The sequence below is a fragment of the Nelumbo nucifera genome, chromosome 2 (assembly GCF_055504915.1).
Source record: "Nelumbo nucifera cultivar China Antique chromosome 2, China Antique-T2T, whole genome shotgun sequence".
NCBI classification, from domain to species: Eukaryota; Viridiplantae; Streptophyta; class Magnoliopsida; order Proteales; family Nelumbonaceae; genus Nelumbo; species Nelumbo nucifera.
Window position 1 is genome coordinate 58,926,950 of NC_142650.1, and position 21,352 is coordinate 58,948,301.

At 38.4% G+C, this 21,352-nt stretch overlaps 1 protein-coding gene across 1 annotated transcript; it reads left to right on the plus strand.

Annotated features, from left to right (window-relative positions):
• The first annotated feature begins 209 nt into the window (after positions 1–209).
• Positions 210–833, plus strand: LOC104612546 (cytochrome P450 736A117-like). Its single transcript, XM_010279986.3, has one exon. It carries the CDS (start codon positions 210–212, stop codon positions 831–833), a length of 624 nt encoding a protein of 207 aa, XP_010278288.3.
• The last annotated feature ends 20,519 nt before the right edge of the window (positions 834–21,352 follow it).

Genomic DNA, 21,352 nt, shown 5'->3' on the forward strand with positions numbered 1-21,352 from the left:
ATTAAATAGTTTTATCAGATTTTAAAGGATGGGAAGAAGGTTGTGTTGGGTTAGGGTTGAAGGAATTTGGTTAGGGTTAGGGTTAAGGTTGGGCTAGGGTTGGCCTCAACCCAAGTTGCAGCCTACTCAGAGGAGGTATAAAGAATTTACCCCCTCCAAATTATTCTTAAATTTGAGTTTGACAACTGTAAATTTTATTTTGCCAGGATATGTTTACTGCTGGAACTAACACCACATACACATTGCTAGAATGGGTAATGGCAGAACTTTTAAGGCACCCAGGAATTATGAAAGAAATGCAAGATGAGATGAGGGGGATCATTGGAAGCAGACCCAACATTACAGAAGAGGATATAGAACAAATGCACTACTTGAAAATGGTGATCAAGGAGACACTGAGGCTACACCCTCCAATTCCTCTGTTGATTCCACGAGAATCAACTCAAGATGTCAAAATACAAGGCTATGACATTCCAACCAAAACAAGAGTAATCATCAATTCCTGGGCGATTATGAGGGACCCATTGTCTTGGGAGAGAGCAGAGGAATTTCACCCAAAGAGGTTCATGAATGCTGCTGGGAGTTCTATTGATTTCAGAGGTCATGATTTTCAAATGATCCCATTTGGGGCTGGTAGGAGGGGATGCCCTGGAAAGGAATTTGCTGCTGCCATTAATGAACTTGTATTAGCAAACCTTCTACACAAGTTCGACTGGACATTACCCAACAGAGCAAGTGGGAAGGACTTAGATATGGAAGAAGATTCTGGGATAACAATTCACAAGAAATCTCCTCTCCTTGTTGCAACCCCTCACTATTGTTATCATGAATAGGTTCATTTGTTGAATCGGCCTTTAGTAACTGTCATCTCTCTTTGTTGGGATAAGGAGTCGTTTAGGATTACCCTATATAGTTTAAGCCAGTGATGTATGGATTATATCATCGCTTGAAATCATTCTAATTTTGTGTGAAGTTTTCTTTTACTTTCTAGTTCTTAGAGAGTATATGTAGTGTGCACCAAATGACTGGTGAAGTTGGACTTATCATGTACTTCCTACTACACTTGATGGATTAGTTCAGATGATTTCATATCTATTAATTGTTAGCTCCACTAACCAAACACCTTTTAAAAGAGTCCGGATCTCCTACACCCACATGAAATCGCAGCCACACGTGAAAAACATCTCATGCTCTTACATGTTATTATGCATGGGAAGATGTTATCAAACATAGGTAGTATTTTGTAGATAGGTGTGGGTAGGAGATCCGAAGTCTTTAGATGTTAGTTCTACCAGTAAATAAGAAACTTGTTTGGTAGAAATCTAACCATGTTGACACGATTTTAACCAATGTTGCAGAAACATGTTTACAATGGATAATCACTGATTGTTAGGGGTGGTCATGGGTTGGGCCGGGCTGGGCCTAAACATAAAACCTAGCCCAAGTACAGAAATTTTCGGTCGAGCTGGAAATGATCACCCCTACAGTAATTGTCTTTGGGTGTAAAATTTGACCCATTAGTGTGGGGGCAGATGCCACAGCTGACAAAAGTGGATGATATAAGGGTGTGTTTGGTTGCAATGTAAATAAATTAGTACTGATGCAAAACCATGACAGTGGAAATGATTTGAGTGTAAATTCTGACCTATTTTTGTTTCAAATTTTATCTTATTTTGTTTGATTACAGTACAAATGGAATAAATTAAGACATAAAGCATAATAAAGTAAAATCCAAAACAAAATTAAACAAGAATTTACATTTCTTATATTTGCACTCTCATGCATTTGTACTAGTACAAATAAATTTGCACTGCAATCAAACACAGCCCAAGTTTCTTAAATTGGAGGGATCCCAGTGACCATCTCAAATACTAGGTCATGGGCAACTGAAATTTGGTTGGAAGCTATCAAAAGAAATTTAAGTGAAGAAGGGTTAGGGAGAAAAAGGCCATAATATATCATTTAATCACTATTTGAATATGAGGTATGGTGAATATTTTAGAAATGCTAAAGGTGGAGAGGCGCATGATTCTGAGTTAACATGCCCTTTCATGCAAAAGCCCATTGGGCTTGAAATATAGACAAACCCAGGTCCACTTATACCTTGTGCTGAAATTTAATTATTTATAATGAGGGCAATGAAGAAGATTGAACACTGGACCACTTGATCAAATAGACTATGATACCATCTCAAGGAATCATTCAATTAACCTAAAAGCTTAACCTGTTGGGTGAGGTTCGTGAATAAGGTTTTATTCTCCAACACTGTGTGTCTCAGCTCTCTATTTAGGTCAATATAAGTCTTTGTTTGTTTCTAATGCAATTTCATTTGCAGTAGCACAAATGCATGAATGTGTAAATGAGAAGAATTCAATTTTTGGGTCCCTTTATTTCAGGTTTTACTTTACTTTGCTTCTAAGTCCGGACTATTTTACCCATTATTTCAGGTAAGGGAAAAATAAAAAGGATTATTTTACCCATTATTCTCTTTCAAATTTTCAAAATGAAACATTAACGGTAATTGATTCTAACCTCAAAAGCGATGACAATGGTGGGTCTCAACCGACAACTGTTGGTCTCAGCCTCTGTTTACTGTGGTTCGACAACATCGGTCAAACCCAATATAATCGCCAGGGCTCCATCTTCCTCCTCGTCGAGGCTGGCGGCGATACCTTCGTTAAGATGGGTGCTATAGGCCTTCAAGAGCCTGGCCTCATTGGGCATTTACTTGAGGATGACATCTGCCTTGTCGTTCTGATAATCACAGAGACCAACGAGTATAATGTCGTCGGCGGCGATCCAGACCTTCTTATGCATCTTGTCCCGGATGTGGCAGCGACGCTTGGTGCCATCTATGCACATGGCTTCGCAACGGCCGTTCCTGAGGAAAACCATCGGAGATGAAGACAGCGTTGGTGACGAAGGTTTCCGCACGGGGAGGGCAGAAGAAACAACCCAGTTTATGCAATCGTCCCATAAGCCGATAAACGAGTCGCTACTCGTTGCAGTGCCAGCGCTGATAGTGGGATACGAGCGGACAATTGGACGTAGTAGGAGATAGTAAGTAATACATCGAGGGAATGTATGATATTGTTATACCGGACGTAGTGGGAGATGGGTTTCGTTTTCCGAAGACTTTGACCTGTTGACCACAGACGATCTGCCCACAGAGAAACCCTTCAGTGGTCTGTCTTCGAAGGCCTCCATGGTGCAAGCCACCCTGGTGTCCTCTAAGAAAGCAAGTTCATCTGCGTTCAAAAAGCTTGAGCCTTGAAGCTTAACTCTCCCTCTCTGGTATTCTCTTTCCTCAGCCCACAAAGTTATAAATTCTTCCCAAGTCATTTTGATCTTCCCTATGCATCGAAATTCTTTTGACGATGAAGAAGATGATGGAACCACCATCTCCCATGAAGTCCCAACCCGGATAAGCTCCCTCGACCACCATGAAGGAAAGCTTTTGTGGTGGTCGTTGTGCCCGGTTGCTTGCTCAATGCTGCAACTACCGCCGTGCCCGGTTGCTTTTGTGGTGGTGACGGGATTTCCTACCCACTCTCTAACATGTGCACGGATTAATGTGACGAAACATTAACAAACGGTGATAGCAGGGTAGAGTTACACAATTGTTAGAAAACTTAGGGGGTGCTCTAAGATATTATAATATATAGATTGTAAGAATAGTTAGTCAATTGGCTAAATCAAACACGTAAAAAATTTTGCAAGATAAAGGTAAAAAATAATATAATAGAAAATAGAATTGGAAAGAGGGAAGGAATCACATGTTTGAAACATGAGCTGTGTTGGGCCTTTAATTAGCACTATGATCAAAAACCCATAAACTGTTCCCACATCCCTACCCATACAACACCATTGTTATGTATTGGGAACATTTCCTCTGAACGACAAAGGAGGTATTCCGAATGTGCAGCCAATGTTTTCAACCCGTCGTTGACTCTGTCAATCAAATCGTTCGAATAGTCATCTAGCTAAGATTTTGGTTCCAATTCAGTCAAAACCCGTCAGACGGTAAAAAATTGTTGACTTGGTCAAGAACCGTCGACCTAGTGACCGGGTCGCGGGTTTGCACACTTAATGCATGCAAACTTTCAGATGTCGTAACTTTGCACTTTGATGTCCAATTGAAGTTTTTTTATTTTGGATAACTTTTTGAGATCTATAAATCCAAGGGTTGTAGGTGCCTTGCCCCACTATTTTCGTGAAAAAATCCTTTTTGGCCTCAAATTGTAATTTTTAATATTTTTTACAAATAAAAAAATTAAAAAATATAAATTAAATATACAATAATACATATAACATATTTATACATTATTTATTTCTAAAATATATATTTATACATACATATATATATATATATATATATATGTGTGTGTATATAATATACTTAATACATATATATACACTAATGTGGCACATAGAGGTGTAAAGTGGGCCGTGCCAGGCCGGGTCGGGCCGTGTATCAGGCCAAAGCTATTTATTTAAAAAAAATTGACAAAAACTTAAAAATTTAATTTTATATGAATTTTATGTATAAAATTACTTATATATGTAATAATTAAATAAATTAGTATACTAAAATTAATAAATATATATTTATTTTATTAATATATTATATACTATATATTATTATATAATTATAATATATAAAATATATATATGGGTCGTGCTACGGGCAGCACGACCCGCTCGGTCATATCATGCTGCACTAGCCCGTGGACCTAAAATCCCCCGCTCGTGCCAGGCCTGACATGGCCCACAGACCGTCATGCTGGGCCAGTCCATGTTTTTGCCTCTGGGTCACCCGCGACCCAGAGGCAAAAACAATTCGGCCTCCGGGTCGGTTTTCAAAATATTGTATGCAGCTATAATGTCTCGTGTCTAACGATGTGGGAACAACTAGCTTGTGGGTAACAGATCTGAGGCCGTTAGTTTGAAAACCCACATCTAAACATTTAGATGAGTTGAGTTGTCCGTATCTTAATTAATAGGGAAAAAAGAGGAAGGCTTCATTAAGCCAAGGGTGACAAATTTGAAGAGCTTGTCCTGATCCAATTTATTGCTTTTGGACAAGTATAGAAGAAAAATGTTGATGTAGCAGTTGTCCCTTTGAATCAAAGCATTATCAAGATTAGTTGTTGCTGTACAGTCTTCCTGTGTTTTTTTCTTAGACTTTGACCATTAATTTATCAACTTATGTACCTTCTTTTCTTTGACCATTAGTTATAGTTTAGACTCAGATTCATCCCCTTTCACTATCTATCTATTTATTTATCCATCTCTCTGATCGTGTGTGTGTTTATGCATCCCTTCCATTATAAATCCACAAACCCAAAGAACTGAGTCAAGAGTGTTGTCTATTAGATTTTCTGCAAGCAAAAGAATGCTAACATGCTAAGAGCATAGCAATTTAGTCATACATGAGAAACATCTCTCATACTGCGAGGCCTTGCATTAGAAACATCTCCTATATTTTTTTAATGTACGATTAGATGCTATGCTCTCAGGGTGTTTGTACATTAGTTTCTTTCAGGAAATCTTGTCTACAACTTTGTGTGGGCAAGAAGACAATTCACAAACCACTCAAACAAGACAACTCATAAAACATATGTATGAGGTGAAGATAAGGATCTATTTGGATTAATTTGAGGATGCCAAAATGTAGTCCAATTTTTCGTGACTTTTGGCCTTCTCCATGCATCCATAACACAAGGTTATGTTTCTCACATTCTAGATGGATTGCCCTAAATGCATTGAGCCATTTAATTTCACAAAGTTATGAGATTGTGGAACCATTCTTCTTGACTACAATATCTATATTTTTTGTATTCAGTCCCTCTTAATTGGGAGGGCAAATAACTATTACTTTTCACCTTATTCAATTTCTTTTCATTATTCTTATATCTAAGGTATTAATCTTATATTTAAGGTATTTTTTTCTCATCATTAAAGTCTATTAGTCAGAGAAATGAACAAATGATTCAACAAATTAAGGAAAGGGTAGTTTGAGGATTTAAAAAGGTTTAACAAGCACATGACAATCAAATGAAAATCTTTTTCAAAGTTAACTAACTGAATTCTAATAGAGGAGGCAAAGTGTTGGAATCTAACAATTCAGGTGGGGTAATTGTTACAAATGAAAGTTCAGGGAGCCAAGTGTCACTACCCACAAAGTACAAAGTTATTATCTATGATTTACCCAAATTTAAAACTAATCCAAAAATGAACTCATTTTCCTATTTGAGTAACATGTCAAATGGGTTCGCCCATGATGTTTTAGTTGAATATATAATAATTTTTTTAAAAATAGAAAACATATGAAAATTTATTCAAAAAATAAATTAAAAAGTAGAAAAACTTAAGCATATCTCTAATATTATGCATTAATCATATTAAGCAAAAATAAGTGTGATATACAAAAATTATTTTTATTATGTAAATGAAATGATAAATTTAAAATTGATAGCCTGATAGGTCAACAACCCAACCTTCTGATCAAATGGATATGCTTTTTGGCTACTTACCTAGAAAAGTCTCACTCTTCTCCCATGTAGGTAAGTTGCTTTCCCACGTGGAGAGAAAGTTGATAAAATTTAATGAGATAAAAATGCTCATTAATTAAAGAAGCCCTAAAAACAAAATAGGTGCAACAATAAAAATGAAAATAGGAAACTTACCTAATCAGAAAAGAACACAGGTAATGGCACTTACCTAGGTTAAGTGTTACTTGGGAAACACTTAGGTCCTATTCATTTACTCTTAATGTCTCTTAACTCTTATCTCTTAATACCTTTAAGGCCCTGTTCGTTTAAGTTACTTACCCGAATAAATGCAATTACCTGGGCAAGTTTATCCCGGGAAACACTTACCCGGGTAAATACATTTACCAATGTTCTTTCATTTCCTAGGTAAATAAGGCAATGGCCATTTTAGCCATAAAAATTCATTATTAAAAGGGGCATTTTTGTCCCATTCAAGTGTTAACAATTTTCCCCCTAGGTGGGGAAGTTATTTACCCACCTAGGAGATGGGTGTAAGTGATACCAAGGAAAACAAACTTTCCCTGGTCCCCACATAAATCTGAAAAATGAACATGAGATTCTTGGTCGATGGGAACCAAAATCCCATTGACGAATTTTCTCCCCTCAAAATCCAAAAAAAGAACACACCCTAAGAGGCATTAAAAGTGTTCAATTCCCATTTTATCTTCAACCTTAATGTATATCACATCATGTACAATAGAAATAATGCTCACTTTTCTTTTCCAAAACTACCCCCAAAAGGTAACTCTTTTTACATATGCTATGATGGCCCTATACAATAATAATAATAATAATAATTACTTAATTCTCTAATTATTAATGAATTCATATTTAAAAATATTGTTATTATTTTATTAATCATATTTTGTTTATTTGATCACCTATTTGATTATTGATTTTTTTGATTAATTAATTAATATATAATTACTAATAATTAAAATAATGACTTAGTTAATAATTATGTAATTAATTCTTTTAATTAATTATAAGAATAATTAAACATGATTATAATTTAAAAATTATTAATTATTAGTAAATTATTTAATTAACATTTATGTAATTGTTTATTGGAAATATATATCCAATTATTCATTAACTAATTAATGTTCAATTCCTTAAAAATTAATTTTTAAGCCACCATTTATTAGTTATTTTATATTCATTTAATTAATTTTTAATTAGTTTGTTAAGTAGTTAAACAAACTATTTCATGTCCAGGATTAAAATGGTTAATTGCCATTTTTCAGAACTCAACATTCAGATTTCAAAACATCATTTTGACATTCAAAATTTATAATTAAGAAAATTCCTTAGATACATCTTTAATGTGTTTCCAAAAGATATTGGATACATATTATTACATTTATTATTATCACCAAACATCATAATCAACATATGCACATTTGCCTGTACTACTAAAACACTCTCAATGAATCAGCTTTGTCAACTCAAATTGATACAGACACGCAAACCAACGAAGTAGTCAAATGAAATCATTTATGTATGGATGTATTGAGCTTCTAGATTCCAAGATCCTTCACTACAAGAAAATTGGACTTTGGCAACAGTCGATTGATCACGGTTACAATTAGTTGTCCAAAAGCCAAAATTTAGGAACAATTGATTAACAGTGTTGCTAAATTAGGAATTGGCAACAGATATTATCCAACTGTCGCAAATTACTTATCCAATTGTTGCGTATTTTTTTAACAACTACTGATTAACATTGTTGTTAAACCAATGTATGGGCAATAAGTGTTGTCCAACTGTTGCTAATTGTATATCAATTGTTGCTAATTATTTTTTAACTTTAGCAACACTCAGAAAGATTATAGCCATAGTGATATTTAAAACATCGACAACTAAGGTAAAGAACGATTAATATGGCAGCCATAAAAAATATAAAAAAAATGTAAGAAAAAACAATGCTTTTAGGGTTCTAGAACTTATATATACATATATATATATATGTCAATCAAATCACCCATATCATATAATAAATGTGGTAAACAATTAGTTGGTTATTAAATTAAAGAGGGGTCAAAGTCCTTCATATATATATATATACCATGTCTTTCCACATATATTTTCCCTAATTTTATTAATTTTTTTTATAATTAACCCATGAATCAATGTTTGATTTAAACATTTCAACGGTCTAAACAATAGAGTCGACAATTTATTTTCCATCTCATTGGTTTTTCCTATAATTGGATCTAAAATTGTGATAAGTTCTGGGTTGGATGGTTCAATTGTCGTTTGCATCAAACAATGGTTTAAAACATTGATGCATAGTACCTTTAATTAATTAGCCAATATGATAAAAAAAATTTGTGAGGCAATCCACTAGCTAATTTATTGGTTAGGCTTTAAAAATTGATTAGCTAAAAACATCTTCCATAATCGGGAAACTCCAAAACTAATAAATTAGTCTTGATTTCATAAAACTAGTTTTATATTCCTTTTTTAACTTTTATACCAACTTCTAGATTAGGTCATAACTTTGGGATGATCTTTTTATTTGTTTTTCAAATTTGAATAACATTTCGCAATCGATATGCATTACCAAGGGGTCAAAGGCACCTTCTCCTACTATTTTTACCAAAAAAAATTCCTTTTTGATTCAAATAGTTGAATTTACCCACCATTAGCCCTGTTCATGAGATGGATTCGAGTTAGATTTTGTCTCTATATTAATAAAACATATTTAGGCCCAAGCTCGAGCTTGACCCAATCATTGAGCCTCAAGACCAACCCTTGTATAAATCCTACAGCCCAATTGAGAAGTTTGGAAGAAGTTTTTTTATTCAACAACAAAGCTGATTTATTTATGATAAGTGACCACAAAACCCCCCAAAAAAAAACTAAAGGATATCATTATATGATAATTTGAAAAAAAAAAGAATAAAGAAAATATATATATTATAGATTTTTTATTATATAAAATATATTTTTTAATTAGTTTTAATCAGTATTTTGAGCCTATCGTTGACCCGAACAATTGAATTGTCCGAACCATCACCCGATCAAGATTCTAGTTCTAGTTTGAGTAGAACCCGAAGATGTGACAAAAACTATTGATTTTGTCAAAAACCATTCGACCCAAATGGTTTAACCATTGATCCGGTCAACTCGATGACTAGGTCGTGTTCAAGAGGCCATAAAACATATATCATATCTAAAACATAATTATACATTATTTATTGATAAAATATGTACTTGTGTGTGCGTGTGATCCAATTATTGAGAACTTACATCTATCTTTTTATAATTTTAAATATATAAATTCATATATAATATAATATATAGACTATATTTTTATAATTTTAAATATAATTATATAAATTTTATATATTAAAATTAGTAAATAATATAATATAATCAGATTCGGGTTTTTATGGGATTGGATGGGGTCAAATCCGAAACTGATCCAATTATTAATTGGATGTAAATTGTAACATTCAAATTTGATATGATTACATAAATACATAATCCAAATCTAAGATAATTGGATCCATTAACATGCCTATATAAGTATATAAATATATATACGTCAAATATATAGACATTGATGTGGCACGATCTAAACCAAAATCGGTGGCCCGTGACCTACAAGCAAAAAATGGTTCGGCCTTTGGGTCGGTTTTTTCAACACTAGTTTCAATGTTTTAAAAATACACCTGAAACCAAAGTCACTTTTGCCACTAGTTTATGGGTCAGCTGTTCGATTGTCTAGTTTGAACGAATGGCCCACTCCAAATTTAAAACAATATTAAAATATTAAAATAGCTGAAAACCATTGCTTGTGACGAATGGGTCAACGGTTCAATCGCATGAGTCGACAAGTCATTGACCAAGTCAATGGTTTTTGGCCAAAGAACGGGTTAGGAGTAAAATAGAATTAGTTGCCTAGATGGCTCCTAAGCCGAACGGTTTGACCATCCGAGTCACAAGAACACTGATTAACAATTTTTTTAAATCGACCTGGACAACGAACCGATCAGGAGTCCAGTTCCCAGGTTGAATGGTCTGACCGTTTGAACTGAATGAATTGCCCGTTCTGACAAAAAGAATTTTAAAATCTCCAACCCACTTAGGCCTGGCCACCCCCCTAAAATTGCCCAAAACACAAAATAGGCATATCAGGGTGTCACTATTCCCCAAGAGTCACTCTTTAGTATTACTGTTAAGGCACCCTAAATCTCCTACCCACTCCACATGCACAACGGACATCTCCTCATGCATGATAACATACAAGTAGTACTGTGTTGTGATGTCATGCGAATAAGTGTTGATGGTGTTCTTGTGGGTAGGAGATCCGATTGCATAAGTGTTGCCTCTCTCTCTCTCCACCTCTATTACAACCTCTATAATCTAATCCAAATTACAAATTAGGATTCTTGTTTCTTAGGCTAAGTTTGGGAGTGCTTATTTGGTAAAAAAAAAAAATACTTCTTTCAAACAGGGGTAGTATAGGTATTTTTGAAATGATGTGGTGGATCAAGACAAGCCAGAAAGGAAATAAGCACTTATTTGTAGAGGTGTCCATAGTTTGGTTAACCGAACAATGGGCAATATTTGCAAACCGAACTGGTGGTACTGGTTTTTTCATTTCTCTAAATCAAAGCAAAACTAGTACCACGAGTTAATCAGTCTGCCGGTATCGGTTTTTTATCAATTCGGTTCTTCGGCTTTTTATATTTATAATATATATTATATAAGTATATATTTATATATAGAATGAATATATATTTATATATAATATATAGAAAATATGTCACATATATTAAAAATATATATAAAATATGCATATAAATATATATACCGGTCGGTTCAGTTAATTGCTGGTTTTTTTGTAGGTTAAATAAAAAACGATCGGTTCGGTTAACTGCATTTTATGGTTCGGTTTTCTCAGTTTGGTTCGGTTTTTTGGTTTTTCATGGACACCCCTACTTATTTGGGCTTATTTCACAAACTCAAATAAGCAGTTATTGGTGTGGTCCCAGCCCAAAATAAGTGCTTATTCCAATAATTGATTATTTTTAAGTACTCCTAAATTTAGCTTTAACCGCTTTAATAAATTAACAAATTATTTTATTTTTCTTTCTTTCCAAATTCCACCTTCTAATGGAATTCCCACCACCCCCCTGCCATCCTCTACTTCTCGTCTTCTTTCTCACTCAATACCCTATGGGGAAAGAGAATCCTTAACATAGTTGTTCAAAGAAACCCTCCTCCTATAAATGAGTGTGGATCTCTTGCCCATGTCTATTGCAACCACACATGGAGAACATCTCATCCTCTGCATAGTATTATGTAGGGGTAGATGTTCCCAATTCACGAGGGGTAGTGTATTCTGGGTAGGCGTGGGCAAAGTTCTCGTGGGCAGGAGATCCGGAGTTGCTATAAAATTTTCAATCCCCTTGTAGCAAACTACGGAGGTGCCCATGTTTATTCATCTCTTCTCACCTTTTCCTTTCCCTTGATTATGAAGTAGGGCTGGCAATCTTGACCCTAACCCAATTGACCCACCCAACCCACCCACCTTGGAACCCACCCAATCTATTGGTGGGTCAATATGGGTCAAGTAACCCATTAGAGTCAATGGAAAAAGGGTCAGGGTGGGTTGGGTCAAGGGTACCCATTAGGATCAGGATGGGTTGGGTCGTGTGGGTCAAGGGTACCCATTTTTGGTGTTTTTCATGCATTTCCTACAATTTTCTAGTATTTTTTGCATATTTTCTGATTTTTTTCTACAAAAGTTGTGAATTTTTTGTAATTTTTTAGTTTTTGTATTTTTCGTATTTTTTTGGTATTTTTTGTATTTTTCTACAATTTTTGGTATTTTTTGCATTTATCTACATTTTTTGCATTTTTCGAGTATACAGGTTTACCTGACTCATTTTTGTCACGTGTCAGTCTTGAGAGAGATTATTCTTTCAAAATTTATTATTTTGGGTATATGGGCCTTCCCGATCCATTTTTGTATTTATAAGTGAGGGTAGGTGGGTTAGTAATGGGTGAGGGTGATTAAGGGTCAATATAGATGGGTCAAGTGGGTCATATGGGTGGGTCATGGTGGGTTATAACCCTTTAACAAGTAGGGATGGTAATTTCCCCGCCCTGACCCTAAACAAGGATGGGGCGGGGACGGGGAAAATAATTTTTCCTCGAACTATGGGGTGGGGATGGGTTTTGTATATAATTCCCCGAACCCAAAGGTAAATTAGTAAAATATCTCTAAGTTTTCCCTAAATTTTTAAAATCCTAGGATCCCATAATTTTATTTTTGAGTTACCCCTAAAGTATTATAATTCAATTATAAAATACACCCAAATTCTTATATCCTATGTATAAATTGTCCATAAAATAGATAATCTTTAAGTAATTGCCTTGGAGCGGGGAAAATTCGAGGATTCCTCGTTCTCGATGGGGAATGGATGCCCCGCCCCACCACCGGGGATGGGGCGAGTACGGGACAAGGTATCATGACTTCGAGACGGGGACGAAGAGGGGGTGCCCCGCCACATTGCCATTCATATTAATAAGGATTGATGATGGGTCATGATGGGTTGGTGGATCAATATGAATGGATTGATATTCAACCCTTACCCAACCCACCCATTTGCCACCCCTATCAAATGTTGGATTTGTGTTGACGAATTTAGTCATTTGCAATGCACACAGGCAATTTTGCAGAAATTTTAGGTACCTCAATTCCAAACCTAGTACCCAAACCCAAATTATATTTACCATGTAAAACCCCCCAAAAAATCTATGTTACTAAATATTGTATTAATGTGTTATATTACTCCTCTATCTCTCATTAAAATAAAAGGATTGAAGGAAAAGAAAAGTTTGAGAATGATAAAGTTAAATTAGGTAATGAAAATTTTAAATATTGGACATGTGCAAAAAAAAAAAAAGAGTAGTTAGATGATGGTTTTTGACAAAATTAATAGATACTTCTATAAATTGGCCGTCTACTCTCGGGATTGGGGTTTATTATCTAGTGGCTTCCACATTGAAGGAAAGAAAAATGAATCTGTTCTAACCATTTGACAATAACCATGCTGAAGAAAAGGGGCATGCCGTAGAGTCTTTGGTTAAGGGAACTAGGGAAAAGAAAATTAAAGAAAATTCAAAAAGGTATGAATAATATTTTTAAAATAGTATAAATAAAATAATTAATTGGTTCGTTTTATATTGATGCAGAATTGATTCCCCCAAATCATTAATTTAGAAAAAAGGAGTTATTAATGGTGCATGTCACCAAATATAAAAAAAAAAGATAGTATAAATATAAAAAGCTTAATATAAATTAAATGATAATTGGGTCTAGGCGAAATGGGTCATGACAGATTTAATGGGTTTGAAATGACACAGGTTTAGAAAAATTAAACAGGTATAGGACAGGTTTTAGATCAATTAAGAACGCTTAAATAAATTTAAGCATTTTCATTTCCTGCCATCTCTCTGCTAACTTCTTTTATTTGCTTTTTAGTTTTTACTTTTTCTTTTTCATAATTTTTTATTTTTCATGCAGCTGTGAGAGAAAAGAGAGATTTTTGTAAGGAATTATTGGAGATGATGTGATCCATGACGTACACTTGATAGAGAAATCGTGTATTACTTCTGTCAAGGTGTGGGAGACTTTCAATCCTTTTCAAATTTTCAACAAGCAAACAATAAATGCTTTGGCAGAATTTGATTACAATTTGTTGTTTGGGGAATAGTGGTTTTTGTTCCATTTCCACGATGTTTGATTGATACCAGAGACGCTGCATAATCGTTTTCATCCAGCAACTCTAGCGCCACGAAGCGATGGCTTTATATAGAAATGGGTCGGATCTGGAGTTTGAACGGAATGCAACTAACAGATTTTGAATGCTATTTTTTTTGTTTTAAATCAGAATGGGTCGGACAGTCAGCCATTTGACTCAGGAATCAGTGGCCAAAATGATTTCATGTCTGATCTGATTTTTAAATCCTTAAACTGTAGGGGTGCAACTTGGTGGGTTCAATCCAAGCCAGATCAACACAATCCAGATTGGATTTTTAGTATTTGGATTGGGGTCTGATTCTAAAAGTTCGGGTTCTTTTATTTTTTGGGCTAGGCCGGGGCCTAATCCTTTAATCCTTAAGTAGTCCAAATTTGGCTGAGCCTGATTCGATTATTATACAATACATATATGCATATGTAATCACATGTTTGCAAATTCATACATATACATTATATTTTTAGTAAATCATATATAAATTCATACATGCATATATTTTAGTGTAGGCAGGTTTACTAACCCTAAACCAGTATGGGCTTGAATCTAACCTGAACAAATCAAATTTAACTGCGGGCTAGGCCCAGATTGAACAATTTTGCTTAAATCGAGCTTGGGCATCGGGCCCAATTCTTAGGGTTGAACCTGAGTTGAGCTTAAACTGGCCCAGCCCGCCCGATTTGCACCCCTATACAGTAAGGTCCCATGGTGTGGATCCCATACTCAATCTATGCACGTATAGGACCAGATTGTAGATTAGATCCCACGAGAAAGAAAATGCAGGATTCATGCCTTGTTCACGTTTCAATCCGGTTGGATTCGAGCTGGGGATATGCTCCAAAGTGCAAAAAACGGGTATGGAGCAATGTCGGATCGAACCACTCCGTTTCATGCCCTAGTCCATTTCCTACATGCGTGGTCCATTTCTAATAGACCACTAGTAGTTGCAAAATTAAACCGGTTCTAGTTGGCCCATTTAAATTTTTTTAATGAATGTGTGGTCCATTTGATCGATTATGACATTAAGGTGGCAAATGGTTTCTTCTCAACAACAACACCATCATCATCACCAAGCCTTGGCCCACGTTTACATGAACCTTGTTTTATCACTCTGTTCTTTTCAAGTATTTCGTGCTATATCCATCATTAAAATATTGACACTTAAATCATTTCAACGCAACTTTAAAAAACATTCAAAGATTAGGAATGAACATGCTAGTGTCTCGGGGTGTTCATAAAAAACCGAAAAAATGAATCGAACCGAGAAAATCGAATTGTAAAATGCGCTTAATTGAACTAACCGATTTGATTTCGGTTTGGAATTTTTAAAAAACCAAAGGATTGATTGGTTTTCGGTTAACCTACAAAAAAATCAGTGGTTAATTGAACCGACCAGTATATATATTTATATATATTTTTAATATATGTCACATATTCATTATATATATAAATATATACTTATATTATATTTATAATAATCTATTTATAAATATATTATATATTTTCAAAATATTTATAATATATTATGTATCATTTATTATTTATAATATAATACAATACATATATTTATATAATATATATTATAAATGTAAAAAACCGAAGAACCGAACAGGTCAAAAACCAAAACCGGCGGATTGGTTAACCGGTGGTACCGGTTCGGTTTCGGTTTGGAGAAATAGAAAAACTGGTACCACCGATTCAGTTTGCAAAATATGCCCATGGTTTAGTTAACCAAACCATGGACACTCCTACTAGTATTTCATACACATGAGATGATGAGATCCATATATCGACGATAGACGGTGATGCAATTATCAAATCTGGGCCCCCAGAAAACATGGCCTGATGAGTATAACTACTTAGACGGATATAAAATGGGCATGGAGAACAAATTAAAACTGATGAAGATAATAACAACCAAATTAGGTCAGATGGGTGAGTTCACATCTCCGCCCCACAAGGGGTCGCCCCACAGCACATACCCGCCGTGTGTTGGGAACATCTCCCAATGATGACATCATCGGTTCTAATATTATCATCAGGAAATGTTCTCAAAACACGGCAGGGATATGCTATAGGGTGTTGTGGGGCGGAGATGTGATCTCCAGATGGATAAGTTACTTTACAAACTTTTTTTACACAAATTTGATGATCTCTTTTCTACCTCTAATTAGCACAAGAAAACTCAAGAGAATCCCTACTTTTTATTCTCAGATGTTTTTAACATTTTTATTAATTAATTATTTTCTTGTAAATTTATCAAAAGAGCTAGGGTCAAATTTGCCAATATTTTATTTATTTATTATACCAGAATTACGAGCCGAATTTCATTGGGTTCAAACCCAATTCATTTAACAAATGAGCCTATATATCAGGCTTGAAGCTCAATTTAAATCAAGGTGAACCAAGCAAAGCTTATCCTCGAGCTGAACCAAGCAGAGCTGAACCAAGCATATGTGGACTCATACCGAGCAACTCCATCATGAGGCAAAGTGAGCCAATAAGGGTGGTTTAGAAGGTTCATCCAGGCGGTTCTTCTGGTGAAACAATCAAACCATATCAAAACTCCTCTAGACCTAGAATGCTCAGGTCACCTACCTGGACGTGTAATGATAACAAACACCGAGAAAGGATTAATTGAACGCAGCGGGCTGTCAAATCAATGATAACACCCCACGTCAGTAATAAAATACATGGCACAACATTTTTTATTGTGAGTTCATTGGTTGCCAGCCACTAAACAACCATTGCATTTAGTTAATTTGGCTAATCCAAATTTAGATCAACTATTTAGGGGGCATTCTATAACATGAATGTATAAATGTTTTGTTTTCATTTGTTTTTGGAATTGACACATTAGTAAAATAACAAAACATGTTCATACAATGTGTCAATCGAGTTGATCAAAACATCAATGCTAACGCATTCCATGTAGTCTCATTGTCCATTATGTGCATATAATGTGTCAATCGAGAGTGTGACAAGTGGATCGAGCTCCAACCGCATGTGACTTTCCAACTCTCCACACAAGCTCTCACCTCATCTCTTTAAGTTCTCCAGCTCACATTCTCTTTGCTTGGTGTTATTGACTTAAGTCCACACTCCTAGGATATCACCCCGGCTTCTAGGCTATATTTGGTTTGAAGAAAAAAATAGGAAAAGGAAAGGAAAGGTAGGAAAACCTTTACAAACCTTGCAAAGGTTTTCTCGTCTTTCCCTACTTTTTCCTTCAAACATAACACAACCTTAACGTCTCTTCTGGTTATAGGTCTCTCTTAACAATTGAGGTGCCAAATCAAAGTGACATTCTGAGCCGCAGTGACACCCTACTCCATCAACTTTTCATCTTCACCTTTGTGGCCAATTTAATGTCAATGGAAAACAAATATTTTAGTATAGAAATTATATGATTTATTGAACATAATGTGGAATAATCAAATGAAAACATGCTTTTGAAACTAGATTCAAAAACATATTTTTGGTTTCGGTTTTGAAAACAGAAAAATACACCCACATTCAATAACATGTTTTTTGTGTTTTTGTTTTAAGAAACAATCTGTATCTTGTTTTTATTTATTTTGGGAACCGGCAAATCACACTTGATGAGGGCAGATTTGGCCCTCTAGTGAAATTGTGACACCTAGCACCTCATGCCAACTAAGTGTAGCCTCTTGACAAATAGACAGCTCGCCATAGGCAACTCGCCATAAGCAGCTTGCCACAGGTAGCTCGCCATAGGCAGCTCGCCATAAGCAACTCGCCATAGGCAACTTGCCACAGGCAGCTCGCCATAGGCAGCTCGCCATAAGCAGCTCGCCATATGGAGCTCGCCATAGGCAACTCGCCATAAGCAGCTTGCCACAAGCAGCTCGCCATAGGCAACTCGCCCTAGTCAGCTCGCCACTAAGCAGCTCGAGCTCACCACAAGCAGCTCACCATAGGCAGCTCGCCATAGGCAACTCGCCCTAGTCAGCTCGCCACTAAGCAGCTCGAGCTCACCACAAGCAGCTCACCATAGGCAGCTCGCCACAGGCAACTCCCCACAGGCAGCTCGCCACATGCAGCTAGCCACAGGAAGCTCGCCATAGGCAGCTCGCCACAGGCAGCTCACCCTCAGCCTGGCAACTTAGACAACTCGGCATTGCATAGGCAGCTCGCCACTAGGCAGCTTGCCACTAAGCAGTTCGTCCCCAAGTATCGCAGAAAGATCTGCTTGACAACCTGGCCCAGACACCGACCCGCCGACTGACACAGGCGCTGACCTAACAACCTGGCCCAGACACCGACCCGCCGATTGACACAGGCGCCGACCTGACAACCTGGCCCAGGCGCCGACCTGGCCGCCTGACGACCTCGAGGAGTTTACCACCGTACCCCGGTTCTGACGGGATGTGACGAGTCTTACCGTTTGGAGGCTTTTTACCCACCTAACCCGCGAGGACTCCGGTATATAAAGACCTCACCCCCCAAAGGGGAGGGGGAGGGAAAAAAGGATGGTAACCCCTTCTCTCTAGCTCTCTCATTTCTCTCCAAGCTCTCTGTAATCAGAATGCTAACTTAGGCATCAGAGAGTCCCCGCCGGGAAAATACCCCCGGGTTCTCTGATTCAGTTCTCGCAGGTCCCTCAGCTGCCGCTGCCTACAAAGGAGAAGAAATCACCTCATGCAGAGGGCAGTCGGGTTGCGCTACACCAGGGAGCTCCACCATCCTCTGAGTTGCAGGCCGCCTAGGAGCAGGTCAAATGACGAGTCCACCAGGCAGTTCTCCCCAGGGAGTTCGCCACCAGGGAGTTCGCCACCAGGGAGCTCGCCACCAGGCAGCTCACCACCAGGCAGTTCTCCCCAGGCAGCTCGCCCTAGTCAGCTTGCCACTAAGTAGCTCGAGCTCGCCACAGGCAGCTCGCCATAGGCAGTTCTCCTCAGGCAGTTCGCCACCAGGGAGTTCGCCACCAAGTAGCTCATCACCAAGGCACGTCACCAGGTCAAATAACGAGGTACTTAGCCAAAAAAATTTATACATCACAAAAAATTGGTACATGACCAGAAACGGTTACATCAATTGGCGCCGTCTGTGGAAAAACACTTCTAAAAGCCTCCCTCTAAACTCTCATAATCTCTTTTCTCCAAAAGCTCCAACACTCATGGCTTCTTCCAGCAACGCCGGACATGGCACGGAGATAAACACCACCGGGGAACAACTTCAGGTCCCCGTGGTGTGCATCGAGCAGTTCACCATCCCCCTTCCGGTGGATGGGATCCCTTGCTTGAGTGCGCCACAAGCAGTGGCGCCCGTAAGCCTTCCCGCCATGAGCATCCCCCTTCCACTCCCTATCGAAACAACTGTTGTCCCCCTGGCGACCCGTTAGAACCAATTTGACGACCTGATGCAATGCATGCGGGCAATGCAAGCCCAAATGCAATAATTCCAGCAACATCAGCTTCAGCAGCACCAAGTACTGCACAACATCTCCCAGTATCACTATCAGCAGCAGTTCCCCCAACTGCCTCTGAACCAACCGCTACTTCTACCTCGGCACCCCGCTCCGAAGCCAGTTAAGGCTTCCCCTCAGGGTGGACGCCCTCGCCGAGGAGAACCCTCCCAACCCCAGAACCCCCCCAACAGCCAGGCCTCATCCCTAGGTCGAAGGGAAAGAATCACCCCCGCCTCGCAGCTCGCAGGCGGGTCGGGAACCTCACCCGCGAAGACAGCACCTCGGCACTCCAAGCCTGAGTTCCCGCTCACAGAGAACCGATTCAGCGCCCTAGCAGCAGACTACCAACGTTCTGGACCCATCGAGCTCGGCAACACAGAGACCAGCAGCGCCAGTACCAGGCCCACTCAACAACGCAGGCGCCGACGAAGTCGCCGAACTGCCACCCGTGTCCTGCCCGAACTCAGAGGTAAGGAAGAGACGAGCTCGGACGGAGTAAAAGCTGCCCCGATCCTCTCAGTTCCTTCCCCCCTCGCATCAGAACTTCTGGCAGTCCCCATGCCCAGAGACTTCAAGCTTCCACCATTGGACAAGTACAATGGGTCCTTTGACCCCAACGACCACGTCGATGGTTTCCAGTCCCAAATGCACCACGCCAGGGCCAGCGAATCATGCATGTGCGTGGCCTTCACCACCACCTTCAGGGGGGTGGCCCGCACATGGTACAAGAACCTAGCCCCAGGGTCAATAAGAAGCTGGACCCAATTCGTGTAGGTCTTCACCGCGCACTTCGTTACCAGCAAGCGGTGCCACAGAACTGAGGAAAGCATCTTCAGAGTAGTCTAGAGAGAAGGAGAATCCATCCGGGGCTACATCAAGCGGTTCAATGAAGCGTGCCTACAAATACCACGATTAGACCCCGCAGTTCAGCTCACGACGGCCAAGAGAGGAGTAGCGCACAAGGAGTTTAAATGGCACATGGTAGCCAGCCAGCCCGCGACCGTGGTCGAATTCCTCAAGCTCGTAGACAAGTTCATGAGAACAGAGGAAGAGATCAACCAAAGGACCAAAGGCGGGGTCGAGAAAAGGAAAAGGGAGGGTGAACCCTCCAACCCAGGCAACAAAAGAAGCACGGCCTGGGAGGCGAAGCCAAGCCAACCGTCCCGAGCACCATTAGCAGTTCGGACGGACTATACGCCGTTAAACACCAAGCGGACTGAGATCTTGATGACGATCAAAAACGCCCCATACGTCAAGTGGCCACCTCGCCTAAAAGGGAATCCAAACGAGAGAAACAAAAATTTGTACTGTAGTTTTCATAGAGATCACGGTCACAGTACCGAACAGTGTAATAATCTCCGGGACGAGATAGAGGGACTCATCCATCGCGGATACTTGAGAAATTTTGTACAGCATAATAACAATAAGGCATGTCGGCAAGGGGAGCACGGGAAGGACGCCCCTGAACCCAGCAGTAAACCAGCCGAAGTGTTGCCACAGCCTCCGGAAGAGAGGCCAGTTCGGGGAACCATCCATGTGATAGTGGGAGGTTCGGTGGTAGCAGGATGTACCTCGGCAGCAGCCCGAAC

Bases quoted from the DNA above. Each gene is read 5' to 3' on its own strand.
- LOC104612546 (XM_010279986.3), top strand. From the start codon at position 210: ATGTTTACTGCTGGAACTAACACCACATACACATTGCTAGAATGGGTA.